Genomic DNA, 13,373 nt, shown 5'->3' with positions numbered 1-13,373 from the left:
GGGAGAATTCCTTCTGGGCTAAGAAAACAAATGATTGGATCGGTTAGCTTCAGCACTTCGTCAAAATGGGGGAACGAGCGTAAAGAAAAGGAAAAGTAGGAACGCATATTTATAGCTGGTACTCTCTCCGTTTCAAATTATAATTTATTTGATTTTTTTATTTTAAATTTGACCACTCATTTTATTTAAAAATTTATACAAATATAATCAAATTTAAATTATTTTTGAAGATCTTTGATTAATAAAGCAAGCCAAAACAAAAGAACAAAAGCAGTGATATTTTGCATTAATTTAAATAAGACGAGTAGTCAACTTTGAGGTCAAAAAAATATTATAATTTGGAACTGATGGAGTGGTCGCATTAATCTTCAAAGATTGGAATTATGAAAAATTGCATCTCAGGTACATGTGATGGAAATATTTAAAAGGTGATATTTTTTATATATGTGCATTAAAAGAGCAGGTTATAACAACTAAAGCAGATATTGTTTCTATTGCATTCTATCTCATCGTATTACATTCTGCCCGTGGAACCCGAAGAAAGATAAGCAATTCAATGCAAGAAAAACATGTTTGTATCCTACCATGAACTAAATCTCCTTTAGTTTCTCAAGTTTAATGGGAAGAAATAGGAATTGAGAATAAAAAAGAACTCAATAGTAGATCAATCCATTCTGTCGGTACCCTGTAGCAGGAATACCCACTCTTACTGCAGCAAGGCAGGACCCGCGTAGTTGTCCATAGCTGCGCGGGAAAGGCGGAGTAGCCAAGCCCCACAGGTCAGGCTCTTCCCTCACTAGGCCAACGGTCCCGGACCCGCTCCCCGCCTGGGGAAGGGTCCGAAGACGCCACGTATCCCTAAAGAAGGGAAGCTCCGTGCTGACCGCCGAGGCCCGGACCCCCATAGGGGTCCGGGACCTCCTGCGCCCGTCCGGACTACCCTCACCATGTAGGGGTCCGGAACCGCCACGTGTCCCGAGGACGCGGGATCGTGCGCGAGTCTTCCGCAGGGGGACTCGCCCACCCACCGCATTTAATGTGGTGGACAAGGCGTGCTCTGTCGCCGCGGTACGTGAGACAGCCTTTGTCAGGCCTCGCTGAGCACCGCGTATTACCAAGAAGCACAGTGCAGCCGCCTGTGCCGCACCCGCGCAGAGCCCGCCTGCAGCATTAAATGGATACGACAGCACGTCACTTTTCCATCATGCCGCCTACGCCGCAAGCTACACCACCCGCTTAAGCAATGTGACGGGCGGTGCCACTAGCTACGACAGGCCCGACCTGACAAGACGACGCTAGGACATGATGGACGAAGGGCTCCGGGAGCAGGCAAGGGAATCCAAGAGAGAGATCTCCTTTGCCTGCGACGCCATAATGTATGAACAGTACATTAGTTTATACTGCATCGTTGGACCCACCTGTCGGGGATCCAACGGCTGTGTACGCGCCCCCTTGAGATATAAAAGGGAGGCGCTCGTCAGACAGAGGCGGACAGACTCAAGCTCTCGCACCTTCTCACTCTCGTGGGAAGGCAATACAACACACAGTGGACGTAGGGTATTACGCTCCGGCGGCCCGAACCACTCTAAATCCTGCTGTGTTCCTCGTGTTCTTGAGTGAGATCGATCTAAGACTAGCTACCCTCTGAGTACACACCCTCTGGGCTAGGGCGGGTGCCTTCCGCCACCCGGCCGTGGTTTGCAGCACCACGACACATTCTTTATTGGCACTAGATAGTAGAAGATAACCGAGGTATGTATAACACTCTATTTTTTAGTCTCAATTTTTGTCAACCTCATATGATACCATTGTTGATGTACAATTTAAAAAAAATCTAGCCTTCTCATTGATCTCCGTAGTTGTTTAAAGTAGAAAAATTTTCAGACGAAGAGGAGGCCTTTGTGAACCGACAAATCGTTCAGATTCCGACTGAAACAAACAATTACATCGGTGCTGTCAGATTGACTATTTATACATTGATACATGTTGATACGTAATTTAGGGACGACCTTTACATTGATTTGTCTTTTTTGTTGTCTCGTATTAATACTATTCCTTAGTTTATGGAATGAAAAAGAAATATTTTAAGTTACCTTATTACAAATGTTCGTATAATGGTTAGTAAACAGTGTATAGTCTTTAATTGTAGCTCATGAGCCGGTCCTTTCTTGAAGCAACCGTCTTCTTTTTTCTCCTCTTCTCTCTCTTATCCACATCGTCAAAAATCCTACGTAAAACTATATCAAGCGACTAATAAGATCGTTTCCTCCTCTTTCTCCTCCACATCATCAAAAATCTTACGTGAAACTGCATTAAGCGACTAGTAAGATCGATTGTGTCTAGCAAAGTATTCGCCCTTAACCCGTTGTCAATAGGTTTGTTTGAACCTATGTCAGTGGCTAAGATGGCGTAGGTCAATGACCTGGCGGTGAGCGCCGGTATCAGCACAAATCACCTGAAACGCTGAAACACCGCACGCAAATCTTTAATGACTGAAACCGCGTCGCGGTTTACGCGGTTTTGGTCGGAGAGGCTATCCACGTCAGCTACGGAAAAAATCAGCCGTTCGATCGTGCACGGATGGTTCAGATTGCTGGAGATGGTATGCAGTTTTTCATTAAACCCCTTATCATTTTCTAAAATCAAGCCGCACTCTAGAACCATCTCTAGAAATTTTGCAAAATTGCCTTCAAAGTTTGAAGAATCAACCTACAGTCCACTTTCCTTTAAAATTTTACAAAACAAACCTCATTTTCCCACAAAATCAATCTGCAGTCCGCTTTTCTTGGCAATCTTACAAAAAGTTCTCATTTTCTTATGGAATCAACCGCCGTAAACAGATATATATCGAATAAGAACCTTCTTCTCTTAAAATAATTATCCATACCGAATACATGGAATCAACCTTCTTCTCTTATAATAACATCCCGAACCGAATAGACGAAGGGCCATTTTTGCGGCAACGCCGCACACTGTTCTAGTTCGAAGTAGAATCTGGGCACGTCCCTCGCGCCCGAACCGCGGGCCATGGCATCGGCATCGCGTCTCGCGCGCGCACCCCGTCCCCGCCCCGCCCCGGCGTCCTCCCCTTTCGCCGCCGCGCTCCTCGCCTCCGCCTCGGCCCTCCCCGCGCGGCGCTTCCTCCAGCTGCACGCGCACCTCCTCCGCACGGGCCTCCTCGCGCTCTCCCCCAGCGTCCCCGCCTTCCTCTCCCTCGCGGCCGCCTCCCTCACGTCCCGCCGCGCGCTCGCGGTCCTCGACCACCACCTCGCCTCCCCGGCCTCCCTCCCCTCCACCTTCCAGTGCAACTCCATCCTCCGCGCCCTCTCCGACCCCGCCGACGCGCTCCGCTTCCTCCGCCGCATGCGCGCGCTCGGCCGCCGCGGGAACGCCTTCACGCTCGCCATCCTCCTCGCGCCCCGCTGCGGCCCGGCCCACGCGCGCCAGCTCCACGCCAACGCCGTCGCCGAGGGCCACCTCCGCGACGCCCTCCTGGCCACCTCGCTCATGAGGTGCTACGCGAACGGCGGCGACGGGGACGGCGCGCGCAAGCTGTTCGAAGAAATGCCGGTGCGGGACGCGGTCGCGTGGAATGTTCTGATCGCCAGCTGCGCAAGGAACCGGCGGACGAAGGACGCTCTGAAGCTGTTTGAGGAGATGAGGGGGAGGGAGAGCGAGGCGGAGCCGGATGACGTCACCTGCATCCTACTCCTCCAGGCGTGCACGGCCCTGGGCGCGCTCGACTTTGGGGAGCGGGTGTGGGTGTATGCACAGGAGCGTGGTTACGGGGGAGAGCTGAAGGTGCGCAACTCCTTGATCGCGATGTACTCGAGGTGCGGGTGTGTGGAGAAGGCGTACCGGGTGTTCTGCGAGACTCCTCAGAAGAGTGTGGTCTCGTGGAGCGCGATGATCTCGGGTTTGGCAGCAAACGGATTTGGGGAGGATGCTATCTCAGCGTTCGAGGAGATGATTAGGTCAGATGTTGCTCCTGATGAACAGACTTTTACCAGCATGCTTTCTGCATGTAGCCACAGTGGGCTGGTTGATGAAGGTTTCAGGTTTTTTGATATGATGCGCTGTGAGTACCGATTGAAGCCAAATGTTCGCCACTACGGGTGCATTGTTGACCTGATGGGCCGTGCTGGCTTGCTTGATGAGGCTTATGAGCTTGTGACGAAGGAGATGAGGGTTGCACCAGATGCCACAATTTGGCGAACTCTTCTTGGTGCCTGTCGAATCCATGGCCATGTTTATCTTGGGGAGCGTGTGATCGGTCATCTGATTGAACTGAAAGCGCAGCAAGCTGGGGACTATGTTCTATTGTTGAACACATATGCAGCAGTTGGGGATTGGAACAAGGTAGCAGAAGTCAGGAAGTTGATGCAGGAAAAAGGAATACAAACTACACCTGGCTGCACAACTGTGGAGTATAACGGAGAGGTTCATGAGTTTATTGCTGATGATGATGCACACCCAAGAAAGATGGAGATTTATGATAAGCTCAATGAGATAAACAAGCATTTAAGGATTGCTGGTTATGTTCCAAATGTGTCATCGGAGCTGCATGATTTGGATTCAGAAGGGAAGGAAAGTGCCCTCACATATCACAGTGAAAAGCTGGCAATTGCTTTTGCTCTCCTTGTGATGCCGCAGCACAGGCCAATACGGCTTGCGAAGAATCTTCGTGTCTGTGTAGATTGCCACAATTTCACAAAGGTGTTTTCTGGTATTTATAAACGATTAGTTATTGTCAGGGACAGAACACGATTCCATCATTTCGAGGGAGGAAAGTGTTCATGCAATGATTATTGGTAGAATGGTAGTCCATTCTTGCTTGTATGTTGCATTTGCAGTGCTTGTATCCGATACCAGTGCAACACTGAATGCTGCAATTGGCAACCATGAGGTCATAAGCACTTAATGGGCTCTAATACGATGATAACACAAGTGACAAGTGGGTTATGGCCTGTCTGCTGTCATCAGTAGTTAAAGTGCTACTATCAACACCTAAGAATAAGGCCCAAGAAAATATATCAACATACCAGGCGTTCACAATAGGACTGCAGATGCAGCATATCACTATGTCAGTATTCAGATCTTGCCAAGAACTGCAATATTTAAGAGGACAAACACAAAGATATTGACTAATTAGAAGGGTCCTTTATACTGGTAATAAAACCACAAACTCGGCTAATAACATGAAAAGTTTACTCTTTTATGCTTTCTATAAAAGCAGGGTTATCCTTTATCGAAAAAAAGGTTTGCTCTTTTCCCTTGTATATTGGTCTGTCACAAATTCTGTCAACACCAAGTGTCCATTCTGCACTGCATCTGGCATGTAGAGACTTGTCAGAAATGAATATAATTTAAGGGGGAACATGCATCCCCTGTACCATTTTTTCTTCCTGAATAGATGGATATATTTTTTCCTGCAAAGATATATTTTATGTGCATTTTTTCTCTTGTTTCTTTTGTTGTCACTAGTTTTCGCAAATCAAATCTGCCTGCTACTCTTGCAGCATCTTGAAAGTATTGGTACTGCAATTTCTTGGGATTTGAAGTTCCAACATAGAAAATGTTTGCTTGCAATGAAATAGAACCAGGTTTACTCTATCAGCAGATCCTGGAGATGATTTGATCTTTATACTATGAATTCACACAGGGAGCACACGGTGCTTGCATGTCCTGAATCATTGCTTGCACCTTTTTTTTTCCTGGAACTGAGTCTGAATTGGCATAGCATGGCATTCTTCCTCATGATCCAACCTTTGCTCTTTTTCCTATCTTTCGTCGAATGCGATGTCATTTAATTACCAGCTAATGATGAGTTCTTTTCTGGACTGCAGCTAACCCCCAGCACCAACATCCACATCTTTGAAAGTTGATGATTGTTGATGTGATGCCAAATGGCCGGTGGCTGAAGGCTTCGGAATCAAACTGCAGGAGGTCAATTCGGTTATCATATTTTATTTTCCGTATATCTTCTTAACTTCATATTAATTAGGAATGATGGGTTCATACTACTAGGGAACATGGATCAAGTCCGGTGACCCCTGCTGCTCCGCGAAGCCAATGGCTGTTTAGTTCTCCTTCTCCTTGGACGTCTGAACACCATTGGCTCCAAGGTCTGAACAGGGAAACACACAGCGACCTCAGCGTATGCCCAATGATTTGAAGGCTGCTTAGTTTACTTGCGCTGATGTGACCCTGTGTCGCGTATCTGTTGTTTCCTCTCCTCCCTGACAGGCATATCCGGAGCACAGTGGAATATCCTCGCGAAGAAGGTTCGCCATCAATCATGGATCCTCGATTCAGGCATGTATCCATCTGCTGTTGATCAGAGTTAGCTGACGAAATGCACATGCTCTTTTGACCAAAATCTCTGATAAGAGTCTCTGTTAGGTGCCCTTAGCTAGGGAGATGCTTTGGTAGCCAAGCAAATAGTGGTGCCTTTCTGCACGCAAGCTGCGTCGCATCTCCCGTGTATTATCAGACCTTACCTTTTCATCAGAGAGGTTATCAGGCTTTTAATGAATTCCTTTTTTTTAGTGGCCGTCGTTCATCTTGTGAGGCAGACTTGAAGCAGGGACAAAGAAGGAGCACGATTGCACGAAGCAAGAATGTCACGTCCAACGTTGAACGTTTCTTCAACCAAACTTTGAAAAAAAATTTGGTGGTGTCAAGCAATTTCAGACTTGGCGTCTCGGATGAGAGATCAGCGAGACGACGCAACATCTTTTCCGTTGGGTGACAAGTGTTTGCGGACATGGACCTAATCCTGACCACGTTCCTCTCCGGCGACGGCGGCATGGCTTGCGCTCCTTGGCACGTCTCAGCCGTCGACGGGCGAGCGAGTGAGACGGCCTCCGTGCTCCGGCCGCCACGTACATGGGAGGGACCATGGACGCGAGGCCGCCGCGCCCCGCTCCCTCCCGTTTTCCCACCGTGACAGCGAGGCCTCACCGTACGCCGTTGCCGGCAATACGTATGGACGCACCCTATCTCCATGAATCGATCACACGGCGGGTATGTACATGCCTGCACCACGGCAAAAAAAAAAACCCACAAGTTTTCCATCTTTTTTCTAAAAAAAATGTTCAAGGAACTCCGGTTTAACTGGATACCCTTGTTTGGCTCCGAGCAAAACCAAACGAGGTGCTCGACAACACTCTCTACCAAGTACAGTAATAATTTTGCACTCTCTACCAACACTCTCTGTTTGGTAGAGTTCCATCTCTATGGGAGCTGATTCTTTGAGAGAACTAACTTTGTGGTTGAAAATGATTCTTTTTGATTCTCTAGCATAAACTCTAAAATCAGGATAGAGAATCACTTTCAATGCAAAAGAATCAGAAGAAGATACTTTTTTCAACTCCCAACCTCTTAGTTCACTTCACAGAATCAGCAGAGTATCACTTCTCTCTAAAAAACTGTTTGGCAGAGCTCCTGATATATTCGGCAGAGAATCAACTCTGGGAGCTCTGTCAAACGCATCCTAAATATCAATAACAGAAAAAAAACCATTGCATTTTCTATCCGTTCATTAGTTTCGATACAATGATCTGTAGAAATGGACTTCGAATAAACGGAGTAAAACCTTCAAAATACATAAGTACGCTGCAAGTTTGTTCAGAGATTCAGACTCAGCCGTGCCGACCACCCACCCGTGCATCTCTGGGCGTTTCGGGCTCGATCAACCTCCTCTGACCTGTCACTCTCCAACTGGCCGGCCCCAGCGACTCTACTTGCCTTCCACACCTATCATCTGCAGCAAGCAAGCAATAAATCCCTCCTTGAATTGCAAGATCATATTTCCTCTTTTTTTTCTTTTTCGTTCTCATATTCGAATATGCTATTGTGCTAGACTTCCATAGCCATCGCCATTGGCATGTACGCGTGCACACCATTGCTGTGGACTCCACACCTTTCCTTCCCTCCTGATCCTCCTCCCCAAAGGATTCCTATAAATCCGCACCCCCGTGTCCTCGCAACCTTCATCCATCCATCCATCCATCCATCCATCGTCGTCTCCGTTTCCATCCCTGCGAAGCAAGCTTTTTCCGTCTCCGAGAATCCATCCCTAGCCGCGGGGACCGACCGAGCTCGACCCGGCCATGGCGGCGCGCCTGCCCCTGGCGATCCTGCTGGCCCTGGCCGTCGCCGGGCGCGCGGCGGCGCAGGACTACGACTTCTTCTACCTCGTGCTGCAGTGGCCCGGGTCCTACTGCGACACCAAGCAGAGCTGCTGCTACCCCTCGTCCGGCAAGCCGGCGGCGGACTTCGGCATCCACGGCCTCTGGCCCAACCGCGACGACGGCTCCTACCCGCAGAACTGCAACCCCGACGCCGCCTTCAACCCGTCCAAGGTGCCACGCCGCCGCGCCCTTCCTCAGCTCCTCCTCTCCCCCTCCGAGCTGTTCTTCCCGGTCGCCATGCCGTTTCTGCTCTCTGCATGCGTTTGATCCCGGCGTGTTCTTGGATTTCCCGTGCCACGCACCTGTGGCGGCTTCACGTTATGGCTTGTGTTCTTGGCGCTTTGCTGCTACTACATCTTTTTGGAAAACTAATGATCCTATACATCTCAAATTCATCTTTTTGGTGTGGATTTAAAAAGTTTTCTTTTGAATCTCAAACCACAACTTGGCGACGATGCGAGAGGAAGGACAGGGAGTTGTTACTTCGGCGTCACTCCCTGTCGTCCCATTGAATTATTATCCTTTTCAAAATAAAGCACAGTTCGAATATTCGTTGCAGTTGGCACGGTCATCCACGGAGATGTTGCCACGCTAGCTGCTGACACGGTGTGTGACTGACGCTTGTGCATGCACTGCAGGTGAGCGACCTGCTGAGCAGCCTGCGCGCCAAGTGGCCGACGCTGGCGTGCCCGACCAACGACGGGCTCCGCTTCTGGGGCCACGAGTGGGAGAAGCACGGCACCTGCGCCGCCGACGTCTTCGACGAGCACGGCTACTTCCAGGCGGCGCTCCGCCTCCGCGACCAGCTCGGCGTCCTCGCCGCGCTCACCGCCGCCGGCGTCAACCCCGACGGCGGCTACTACACGCTGGACCAGATCAAGGGCGCCATCCGGCAGGGCACCGGGTTCGAGCCCTACGTGGAGTGCAACCGCGACGAGGCCGGCAACAGCCAGCTCTACCAGCTCTACTTCTGCGTGAGCGCCGCCGGCGACAGCTTCGTCGACTGCCCCGTCCTCCCCCGCGGCCGGCCCTGCGGCAGCAGGATCGAGTTCCCGGCGTTCTAGTCTAGTTTTCCCCAATTCATGGTTAGTTTTGATTGAATAAAACAAGTGCTCATGTGCCAATATAATTCATGTATTTGATTTGAACTGATGGCTTATCGCATTCAGAGATCAATTGATAAGTTCAGGAAAAGCATTTTTTTTTCTTGGTACACGTCTTCTTACCTTCTTTTCAGCAGCTGCAAACAACTGCTATCTCTTTACAAGTACAAGATGTCGCTCGTGCCTTGGCTAAACCGGCAGCTTCACAGGTGATGTGGTCGTTGACACCCGTCAGATGTGCGTGTGTTCACAGATGTCTCTCGTTGTCGACACGACACGCCATGCAATTGTGGCCGTGAACACGGAACATTGGCGTGCACGGTCAGGGAGTTTCCATTTCCAGGTGTTTTTTTTTCCCTTTTTTCAATGATGACCGACGGAAACGCTTGAATGAATCCAAATGAGGGCAAAAAAAAAAACTTCAGTACCTTTCTACTCTGTTCCAGTTCTGGTGTTTCTGCTGCAAATGTAAGCTTCCGGCGGCTGGAATCTACCGGGAGTCCGGAACACATGCAAACGTTCCAGCCGTCTCTGTCGCGTGTCGCTAGATCAGACAAATCACACATGAAAAAAATATAACTTTGGGACCCAATGAAGCAGGGCATTTTTTTTTGTTAAACAGCAGGCGAAATAACAGTATAAAAACTCGTCGAAGATCAAAATTCAGAAAAAAAAACTTTATTAGCTCTTTGGTAAGAACGTTCATTTGCTTGCATTCTCTGCAGAAGGACCATGTATGTAATGTGTCCATTCTCCATTCATGGTCAGTTTTGCCGATAAAAGAAGTTCCCAAGTGCTGCCAAGCAAGTGAGCCAATTCATGTATATTGTGCGGTGGTTAATCGATCTGAATATTTTTTCACATTGAGGAATCAATAGATAACTTAAAAAAGGGAAATCATTTTCATGTGATAAGCTAGATGTTTATGTACGGCAATGCTTGGTAGATTAAGACAAATAAGAATGCATCAACTGTGGTTTCCCTGTCCTAACCTCGGCACCAACTTTAAGTAGCTGAATGGAACATTTTTTCTTTTTTTATATATAAGAACTGAAAGGAACATTGATCTTTCAGTATCAGTGGCGTTGAATCAAGCTAAGCTCACAAAGTAGAAGCACGCAATCGTGGCTGTCGACAAAACCATGGCGTGCACGGGCAGGCATTCCATTTCTAGGTTTCCCGTCCAAGCAACAAGATGGTTCGACGGAAGAACAGACGAAAACGCCCGACTCCCAAGCAGAAAAACAACGCAGACTCTCATGTATCTGTCAGAAAACAGAAAAGTAACAGCATGACAAAATTCTAAAATACTACCTGGTTGCCTGCTCCGAATCTACCAAGACATAATGCCAGTTTCCAGCCGTCCATGTTGCCAACAAATTCCACATGTAATTGTCAAAAGTAATAGCATAAGTAGGCAAGGAAACAAAGTTGCATTATTAAACAACAGGCAACTGGACAGTAAGCACAACCACAATAAGTCTTTGATGCAAATCGCTTTCGTAAAAATACTTTATTAGCGGCCTGGTAGTTTGCAAACTACAACAAGCTACAGACACAACCACAATAGAAAAGCAGCAAAATTTATGGGTTGTGTTAAAACAGGGACTGGTTCAGAAATAGATAACTTGGGGGGCATCCAGCCCCCACCTACGTAAATACGTAATCGTTACTCCGTAGAAGCTAACAACAGCCACAATTGTAGCTCTTCTGGAGCATCTTCCTATTGTCAACACAAAAAATTCTAGGCTGCAAAACTAAAAGCCATTGTGGATTCTGGATCATTGTCCCTTTATTCTCTTCTTGTGGATTTTTATTTCACCCACTTCAAACAGACGCAACAGCTTCCTGCTGTTTGTTCGCGAACGCAATGCCCTTCTCAATGCTTCCCTTCAGTTCAGCCTTCAGCGCCTCAAGTGCCTTGGCCTCATACTCAGTCACTCCCTCGAGGTCAGCAGAAACAACAGATTCAACACCATTCTTCCCGAGCTTAACTCTTGATGCAAAGAATGGCAGATCAGTAACCTCAGACTGGATGAATGTGCACTCATAGACATCTGGATCACCAGCCAATGCACGGAGAGATGACTCGACAAATCTGGCAGCAGCGTAGGCCATGGACAGGGTAGCAGACCCTGCACCAGCCTTGGCCTCCACCACCTCTGTCCCAGCATTCTGTATCCTCTTTGTCAGCTCCTCAGTTTCCTCGTCCGTGAAGGTGACAGATGGCCTGGTCTTCGACAATAACGGAAGAATTGTGATTCCAGCATGGCCACCGACAACTGGGACATCAACATCAATGAGCTTGAGATTCTTCTTCTGTGCCACAAATGTGTTGGCCCTGATAACATCCAGGGTGGTAACGCCAAAAAGCTTCTTGGGGTTGTAGACACCCTTCTGCTTCAGAACCTCAGCAGCAATTGGCACTGTGGAGTTCACTGGGTTGCTGATGATATGGATGAACGCGTCTGGGCAATTGTCTGCAACAGCCTCAACAAGTGACTTGACTATGCTTGCATTGATGTTAAAGAGGTCATCACGAGTCATGCCCGGCTTCCTTGGTACTCCGGCAGGGATGACAACAACATCCACACCTTTCAAGCAGTTTGCCAATTCCGAGGGGCCAGTGAAGTCCAGAACCTGAGCAGGTGTGTTGCAATGGCTGAGATCCGCGGCAACACCCTTGACATTTGCAATATCATACAGATGCAGCTCTGACACGAGAGGGGACATCTTGATCAAAAGGCCTAGGGGTTGTCCGATTCCACCGGCAGCACCAAGTACGGCCACTTTGTAAGATGCCTGGGGAGAAATCTGAGACCCAGACACTGCTTTCGGCACAATCCTTGGAGCAACAGATGCCCGGAGGGATGCATTCCTGCCCAGGAATGACGACTCCAATCCAAAGCTAACAGTTGATGATGATGTCTTTAAACCAGAGTAGCTTGTGACACCATTGTTCCTTGGCTTTTGGATCAGCCCCGCCTGAGCACTAACTGAGCTGAAGGTAACAGTTGATGCCATGTCTGACAGCAGAAACAACGTTCTGTTAGATTTATACACAGCTGATAATTGATATAGCATATGTATAATAGACAGAGCAGTAACTTGTAAAATCAGATTACATTAATAGATCTAGAACAGCAAAAAATCGGTCACAGTGAAGAATTGAACATGGTATCATTTTGCTACCGGATGGCACAGCACAGTGAAATTTAATCTCCCAACCATCAATAGTATAGCTCTATCTGGACCTCGGGGAGCATTATATGGGCACACAGAAAATGTTCACGAGATGTCTGACGTCCATTCACAGGCGAATCGACGAACAGAACGAATCATGCAAGGGAAGCATCTATGGCCGGATTTCAGCGCGAACAGAATCCTACGCCTGATCTGCCGCTATTGGAATCGGACTAAATCCATCGTCTTATCACTAAAAATCCGAGCTAGAACGCAAGATCAAGTGGCCCTTTATTAAGCCATATATTCTCCTAACGAACGAACAAGCTACCAGGTTCTCCTCGGAGCATGTCGTGGCGGCACCCATCCGATCCGGCCCACTCGAACAGATCGGTACGACAAGCCCCTGCTGCGCGTAGGCACACAGCAGGAGCACCTAGATCTACGCGCGGCCCAGGACGAGGGAACGAGCAAGCAGACCAAATCAAGGGAGGCGGGAGATCCGACCTGCGGCGCAGCGAGACGGGCGCGGCCGGGATCCACCAACCTCACGGGAGAAGGAACGGGGGGCGGGGAATGGCCGGGTTGCTGCTGCTCTTACCTCGGCGCGCTCTCCTCGGCTGGCCGGGGGTGATGCTTTTGAAGGCTCCTCTCCCTGGCTCGCCTCGCGCGCGTTGGGGCGGGTGGGGGCGCTCGGGAGCCTCGTGAGCAGCTGCGATGGCCAGAGGCTGCGGCGGCGGCAAAGGAGAGAGAGGAAAAAGCGCTCTGGTCTGTGGGCTCCTGGGTCGCAGGAGGGGCGCCCCCGCGGCGGCGCTTTTTATTCGCGGCTCGACGGAGACGGCGATGGCGACGCTGCGGCCTAGGAAACAACGGCGGGGGATCCGCCCAGCGC

General features: G+C 49.0%; 3 protein-coding genes across 7 annotated transcripts; 2 read left to right on the top strand and 1 right to left on the bottom strand.

Moving 5' to 3' along the window:
* Nucleotides 1–2,956: 2,956 nt before the first annotated feature.
* LOC120677729 (pentatricopeptide repeat-containing protein At3g47530-like) lies at nt 2,957–6,633 on the top strand. 4 transcript variants are annotated; one of them, XM_039958905.1, is made up of 3 exons: nt 2,957–5,169; nt 5,847–5,946; nt 6,028–6,633. In XM_039958905.1, exon 1 carries the CDS (start codon nt 3,028–3,030, stop codon nt 4,813–4,815), a length of 1,788 nt encoding a protein of 595 aa, XP_039814839.1. In that variant the 5' UTR covers nt 2,957–3,027; the 3' UTR covers nt 4,816–5,169; nt 5,847–5,946; nt 6,028–6,633. The 4 variants fall into 4 exon arrangements, with proteins under 4 accessions (XP_039814839.1, XP_039814840.1, XP_039814841.1 ...); XM_039958906.1 differs by having other exon boundaries at nt 2,957–5,946; nt 6,028–6,125; nt 6,247–6,633; XM_039958907.1 differs by having other exon boundaries at nt 2,957–5,946; nt 6,028–6,157; nt 6,247–6,633.
* Nucleotides 6,634–7,826: 1,193 nt separating this feature from the next.
* On the top strand, nt 7,827–9,408 carry LOC120677731 (ribonuclease 1-like). Its single transcript, XM_039958911.1, has 2 exons — nt 7,827–8,366; nt 8,834–9,408. Exons 1-2 carry the CDS (start codon nt 8,115–8,117, stop codon nt 9,257–9,259), a joined length of 678 nt encoding a protein of 225 aa, XP_039814845.1. The 5' UTR covers nt 7,827–8,114; the 3' UTR covers nt 9,260–9,408.
* A 1,373-nt stretch (nt 9,409–10,781) lies between these two features.
* LOC120678539 (malate dehydrogenase, chloroplastic-like) lies at nt 10,782–13,373 on the bottom strand. Of its 2 annotated transcripts, none has more exons than XM_039959783.1 (2): nt 13,083–13,373; nt 10,782–12,324 (listed from the first exon to the last, which is right to left on the bottom strand). In XM_039959783.1, the coding sequence occupies exon 2, from the start codon at nt 12,320–12,322 to the stop codon at nt 11,126–11,128; it is 1,197 nt and encodes a 398-aa protein (XP_039815717.1). In that variant the 5' UTR covers nt 12,323–12,324; nt 13,083–13,373; the 3' UTR covers nt 10,782–11,125. The 2 variants fall into 2 exon arrangements, with proteins under 2 accessions (XP_039815717.1, XP_039815718.1); XM_039959784.1 differs by having other exon boundaries at nt 12,989–13,351.

This window comes from Panicum virgatum, chromosome 6N (genome assembly GCF_016808335.1).
Source record: "Panicum virgatum strain AP13 chromosome 6N, P.virgatum_v5, whole genome shotgun sequence".
In the NCBI taxonomy this organism is placed as follows: Eukaryota; Viridiplantae; Streptophyta; class Magnoliopsida; order Poales; family Poaceae; genus Panicum; species Panicum virgatum.
This window is presented reverse-complemented; position numbering and strand designations above follow the sequence as displayed.

What these genes read in the sequence shown, in the direction of transcription:
- LOC120678539 (XM_039959783.1), bottom strand. Translation starts at nt 12,322, where the DNA reads ATGGCATCAACTGTTACCTTCAGCTCAGTTAGTGCTCAGGCGGGGCTG.
- LOC120677729 (XM_039958905.1), top strand. Translation starts at nt 3,028, where the DNA reads ATGGCATCGGCATCGCGTCTCGCGCGCGCACCCCGTCCCCGCCCCGCC.
- LOC120677731 (XM_039958911.1), top strand. Translation starts at nt 8,115, where the DNA reads ATGGCGGCGCGCCTGCCCCTGGCGATCCTGCTGGCCCTGGCCGTCGCC. An exon ending in CCGCCTTCAACCCGTCCAAG is followed by an intron (nt 8,367 to 8,833) that starts GTGCCACGCCGC and finishes CATGCACTGCAG; the next exon opens with GTGAGCGACCTGCTGAGCAG.